This window comes from Mandrillus leucophaeus, unplaced genomic scaffold (genome assembly GCF_000951045.1).
Source record: "Mandrillus leucophaeus isolate KB7577 unplaced genomic scaffold, Mleu.le_1.0 Scaffold35, whole genome shotgun sequence".
In the NCBI taxonomy this organism is placed as follows: domain Eukaryota; kingdom Metazoa; phylum Chordata; class Mammalia; order Primates; family Cercopithecidae; genus Mandrillus; species Mandrillus leucophaeus.
In genome coordinates this window covers 1,142,090-1,148,350 of record NW_012103698.1, presented here as the reverse complement: position 1 = coordinate 1,148,350, position 6,261 = coordinate 1,142,090, and the positions used below count along the sequence as shown (strand labels likewise).

Here is a 6,261-nt window from a genome sequence, read left to right as displayed (position 1 = left end):
ACCCGTAACTCTGTAGTTTTGCTTTTTTTTTTTTTTTTTTTTTTAGAAAAGGTTCACCTTTTCCCCCCAGGCTGGAGTGCAATGGCGCGATCTCGGCTCACTGCAACCTCCGCCTCCCAGGTTCAAGCAATTCTCCTGCCTCAGCCTCCCAAGTAGCTGGGATTACAGGTGCTTACCACCACCTTCGGCTAATTTTTGTATTTTTAGTAGAGAGGGGGATTTACCATGTTGATCAAGCTGGCCTCTGTCTCCTAACCTCGTGATCCACCCACCTCAGCCTCCCAAAGTGCTGGGATTACAGGCGTGAGCCACCATGCCTGGCCCTCAAAATCTTAAACCATAAAGCAGTTATGACAGTAGAATTATAAACAGGGCCGGGCACAGTGGCTCAGGCTGGGCGCAGTGACTCACGCCTGTAATCTTGGCAATTTGAGAGGCTGAGGTGGATGGATCACCTGAGGTCTGGAGTTCGAGATCAGCCTGGCCAACATGGTGAAACCCCATCTCTACTAAAAATACAAAAATTAGCAGGGCGTGGTGGTGCATGCCTGTAATCCCAGCTCCTTGGGAGGCTGAGGCAGGAGAGTTGCTTGAACCCAGGATGTGGAAGTTGCAGTGTGTCAAGGTTGCACCACTGAACTCCAGCCTGGGCCATAGAGTGAGACTCCATCTCAAAAAAATAAAAAATAAAATGATAGTAGTGGTTCACCTAAAAACGACTGAAAAGATTATTATTATTATTATTTTATTTTTATTTTATTTATTTTTTTGAGATAGGGTCTTGCTCTGTCACCCAGGCTGGAGTGCAGTGCCATGATCTTGACTTACTTCAGCCTCAACCTCCTGGACTCAAGCAATCCGCCCACCTCAGCCTCCCCAGTAGCTGGACTACAGGTGCGCGCCACTATGCCCAGCTAATTTTTGTATTTTTGGTAGAGACGAGGTTTTGCCATGTTGCCCAGGCTGAACTACAACTCCTGAGATCAAGCCATCCACTCACCTCAGCCTCCCAAAGTGCTAGGATTCCAGTCATGAGCTACCACACCCAGCCAAAAGTGACTGAAAAGATTTGTATGTGATCATATCATACACTTGGAATAGCAGTTTTTGGTTTGTGGCTCTAGTGATTCTTTGCAGGCTTTGTGCTACTGTTACATGCAGCTTTGTTTCTAAGAGCCACGTAAATACTTTGAGAGTACACCCTGTTTTTCTACTTATTTGTTCATTCAGTATTTTCGGAGTATCTACTGTCAGATCCTATTAGGTGTTAGAGATACAAAGATAAAATCTCTGCCTTCCAAGAATTCAGTCCAGTACATTCTTGGGGGAATTAGGTTTTCTGCTTATTTAAGGGTATATCCATGGCAAGGTTTCTCACCTCAAATTGACATTTTGGGTCAGATTATTCTTTGCTGGAGGGCTTTCCTGAAGAGTATTGTAGGATGTTAAACGGCTTCCCTGCCTCTACCTACTAGGTGCCAGTAACCAGCCCCATCATCTGGCCTAAGTTGTGACAATCAAGCATCTCCAGACATTGCCAGATTCCTGGGGGCAAATCTGTAATAAGAACCAGAGTTTATCTGTGTCATTGACAGTGAGCTTTGGTAAATGAGTTTTGAGAAAATTCATACAAAGCTAGCAAGTGTAACAAAGAAAGAACCTAGATCCGTTGCACAATGCTTGTTATTACTCCACATGACTTCTCAAAGAGGAATTAGATAACAGCCGTGCTGAATAACACCTACAAAATGTTTTATTTTTTAGCTTGGATGTCTATGAGATCTCTTTCTGAGTTACTATGTGTAGGAGAATAATTGTTTGGTTTCTTAGGGACTCCACTAAAACAACAAACAATATAAGCCGTTGGAGAGGAAGAGTCTAATGCATAATAAAAATCTTAGTCTTTTCTGAGCTGTTTGTACCAGCATTTCCCTTTTCTTGTTAAGAGCGAAAGTATTTTCTCCAGTGAGTACCCGGGACAACTGGCATATTTAGAAATGTCTCCTGTGTTCTTCAGGCATGTAACTTAAAATTTTGTTACTTTACTAAATTGGACTTTTCTTCACTTAATGCTTTTCCATGTTCAGACAACACGTGAAGAACATTGAACAACCAAAAATTCATTTTAATATAATAGTCTTTTAACGCTTGTCTTCCAGTAATGCCTTGGTTCTCAAAGTAAAGGATCCACTTTCCTGTTGGAAAGAGTACTTCCCTAGAAGTCCTAAAACCTGTATTTTAGGTTCACCCTTAGCACTCTTATTAAACATTCATTTAGCCTCTCTCGGTCTTGATTTCTTTACTTGTGGTAGACTAATAGATATAGAAAGAGGTTCTTTTATCCTGTTTTCCTGATAAGTTCCTAAATTCCATAAATCTACACTTTTTGCTCACACAAACTTTTATATATCCTTATTCTTATACAATATCCACATTTCCATTTCTGTGCCTAATAGAGTTTTGATTCATCATGGATAATCTGTCATCAGAAGATATTCAACTGAGAGCTCACCAGATTACTGATGAGGTAAATGTTTTACCTAAAATAAGTAAATAATTCTATTTCAGTTTTCATATTGAAGGGGTGAGAGGGCCTTCTTAGGGACAATTTTGGCCTCTTCCTAGTCCATTAATATCAAAGAACACATTTGCCCCTTAGTGCCTTTGTTGGTTTTTATTTTCTTAAAGTGAAAATAATTTGTATGATTTTTATTTTTTAGGTACTTATTACTTAAGGGCAACAAAGATACTCTATTATGTATTTGAGAAATGCTAGACTTCTATTTCACAATTTCCTAATATCTGTAATTTACTTAGATTTCTACCTACATTAAATTTTTATGACTATAAAATTTTTATTCCCATGAACTTCACCATCCAAATATTCTCTCTTTTTTAAAAAAACTTTTCCTTTCAACATCACACTGGAAGTCCTTACACATTTTCTCTTAAGGAGCACTTGAAAATAACCGAAAATGTAGTGATCAACTTACTTTTTTTTTTTTTTTTTTTTTTAGACAGAGTCTCACTCTATTGCCCAGGCTGCAGTGCAGTGATGTGATCTCAGCTCACTGCAACCTCTGCCTCCTGTGTTCATCAAGCGATTCTCCTGCCTCAGCTTCCTGGGTAGCTGGGATTACAGGCATGTGCCACCACGCCCAGCTAATTTTTGTAGTTTTAGTAGAGACGGGGTTTCACCATGTTGGGCATACTGGTCTCAAACTCCTGACCTTGTGATCCACCCACCTCAGCCTCCCAAAGTGCTGGGATTATAGGCATGAGCCACCACACCCAGCCATTGTTTTGTTTTAAAGGAAGGGATAGGCTGGCAATTCTTTTCGTTTTTTCCTTTAATGGAGACAGTCTCTCCGTTGGGCTATGCTGCCTGGGCTGGTCTTGGACTCTGGTACTCAAGAAATCCTCCTGCCTCGGCCTCCCAAAGTGCTGGGATTATAGGCATGAGCCACTGTGCCCAGCCTGAGCTGGCCATTTTTAAAGATAGAACAGCATCATGAATGTGGCCTGTGATCAGATGGTTTTTTTGTTTTGTTTTGTTTTGTTTTTTACATATTTTGGAATGCTAAAACTCTGTGTTTTTTCCTAGTCTCTGGAAAGTACGAGGAGAATCCTGGGTTTAGCTATTGAGGTAAGAAAATGTTAGTCATCAACTTAAGTATAAAAATTTATAGGAGATATCCTAATACTTCTGGCTGGAATTAGTGTTAAAGGGTAATGTATCAATATGCTTTATTATTTGAAATTAACAGTTGCTGAAATTGTCAAATTATGCACTAATGGGCCTTTTTTGTTTTTCCCTTTGACAGTATTGGAATATGACAGGGAAGATGAATTCACTATGAGTTTGTGACTTAATTATTTTGGGGGGCTACTATGTTAAAGTGTGTTAGTTTAAGAATACTAGTTCTGTCTGTAGCTCTAATCCTCTGAGAGCTTGGGTTTCTAAATTATTCTGTCTTGCTATTTGACAGCTCTTGTAGGTTTTGTTTCTGTTGTTTTTGGTTTGTTTTGTTTTACTATCAGCCTTTTTCCCACTTCTTTTAGTCTCAGGATGCAGGAATCAAGACCATCACTATGCTGGATGAACAAGGGGGTGAGTTAAATTATTAGCAGAAATTCTTAATTTGACCATGATGCCAAAAAGCCCTATCAGATTAGCCACATACAAATTTCAGCCTTTGGGAGGGCCTTCCCTTTGTAAAGTAAGAATAATATGTTTACTTCTTGTCTTCTGGTTTGAATAATGTCATGTTCACTGTCTATTTGGGATGGCAGGCAACAATGCCCAACTGTGTATATACCGAGTATGTGTTAGACCAGCATGGCTAACACATTAGACATTATGATAGTAATGTAGCTGGGATTACAGGTACCCACCACCACACCCAGCTAATTTTTTGTATTTTCAGTAGAGACAGGTTTCACCGTGTTGGCCAGGTTGATCTCAAAGTCTTGACCTCAAGTGATCCGTCCACCTTGGCCTCCCGAAGTACTGGGATTATAAGCATGAGCCACCATGTCTGGGCAGACATTGTGATATTCTTACATCATCCTCAAATCAAGTTAAGTCCTAAAACAGATCTAGATTCAGGTGTGCTTGGAAGCACTTGAGTTGGCCCTGAGTAATCAGGTCTAGTTTTTATTACTCCTATAACAGCCCTCAGGTTTTGAACCTATCATAGAAATGATGGGGATTTGACCTGGTCAAAGTACCCTTAACTTGGTTGTAAGGATGATCTCTAAATAACCATCCCTTGGTCCTACTATACAAGATTCTTTTATTTTTTATTTTTATTTTTATTTTTATTTTTTTGAGGGGAATCCCACTCTGTCATCTAGGCTGGAGTTCAGTGGTGCAATTGCAGCTCACTGCAACCTCCAGCTGCCAGGTTCAAGTGATTCTCCTGCCTCAGCCTCCCAGGTAGCTGGGATTACAGGCACCCATCATCACACCCAGCTAATTTTTGTATTTTTAGTAGAGATGGGGTTTCATCATGTTGGCCAGGCTGGTCTTGAACTCCTGACCTCAGGTGATCCGCCCACCTCAGCCTCCCAAAGTGCTGGGATCACAGGCATGAGCCACCATACCCAGCCATATACAAACTTCTTAGAACAAATTTTTCCACAGCAAGAGGCTAGGTGCCTCAGGATCAGTACGTGAAAGATTGTTATCATGTTGAATAGCTTCTAATACCTTTTGACACTGACATATTCACTGTGGGGAGTTATTGGTAGATTCAAGGTTGAAGTTTACTGCTCCATAATAATAGCATTTTCTGGTTGACACTGTGAATGGAACACAAAATGTAACTTTACAACTTATTCTTAGAACAACTAAACCGCATAGAAGAAGGCTTGGACCAAATAAATAAAGATATGAGAGAGACAGAGAAGACCTTAACAGAACTCAACAAATGCTGTGGCCTTTGTGTCTGCCCATGTAATAGGTGAGTTGATAAATTAAGACGGTTTCAAAATAAATAAATGACAGTACCCCACCTTCTCCCGCCAGCTAAGGTCAGAAGTATGACTGGGTTTAATGAGGAACTCTATTAGATAAATCTAAGTTGTCTCTCCTTCAGGCAGATTAAGCTTTTTGTGTCAATACTGCTTGTTCACTGAAAACTATGACTTATAGTTGACCAATCCTGGGGTCAAGTTCCAATTTCAATTTGTAGTGATACATGAAAAGGTTAAGAAGTATAGAGAAATGTATATCTGGATGATGGTGAGCAGGATGGAGTTATTTTCTTTTCCTTTCAAAAGGCAGAGTATTAACAAAATATTTATTTTGTGGTAGGCACATGAGGGATGGCCAAAAGAGTAGAAAAGTTGGGAAAGAATGGCAAAACTTAAAAAATACATAAATCTGATGTTAGATTATATGATAGTGACCAAGGCTAGGTATACAGAACTGATAAAGGTTGGGTTGGAGAGCATCTTATAGAAGAGTTAGGATGTGGGTTGGGCTTTGAGTGATTAGAAGGATTTGGATGAACAGGGAGGAACAGTGAGGGCATTTCCTATGAAAGGTTCAAAATAAAGATTAACAAGGAGCTTAACTTAACTGAGCTGTGTGCTCATGTAGATGAGAAGTGGAAAGTAAGATATAAGTAGGTAGTAGAGGAACTTGAATGCCAAACTAAAGAGTTGATAGATTGGAGTGGAGTGTAAAAAGAAATGACAGTATCTGGAGATTGAATGACTGTACTCACTGCTGAAAGGTTGGTTTTTTTTTTTTTT

The 6,261-nt window shown here is 39.8% G+C and overlaps 1 protein-coding gene across 5 annotated transcripts in view; it reads left to right on the top strand.

Moving 5' to 3' along the window:
- SNAP23 (synaptosomal-associated protein, 23kDa) overlaps positions 1-6,261 on the top strand; it is a 48,411-nt gene that overhangs the window by 21,284 nt on the left and 20,866 nt on the right. For all 5 annotated transcript variants that reach the window (XR_001007048.1, XM_011989230.1, XM_011989232.1 and 2 more), the window contains 4 exons: positions 2,457-2,527; positions 3,605-3,646; positions 4,063-4,111; positions 5,348-5,465. Coding sequence is in view for 4 of the 5 variants with exons in the window: in XM_011989230.1 (XP_011844620.1) it covers positions 2,471-2,527; positions 3,605-3,646; positions 4,063-4,111; positions 5,348-5,465 (266 nt within the window). In the remaining variant the exon portion in view is untranslated. The remainder of the gene's footprint in view (positions 1-2,456; positions 2,528-3,604; positions 3,647-4,062; positions 4,112-5,347; positions 5,466-6,261) is intronic.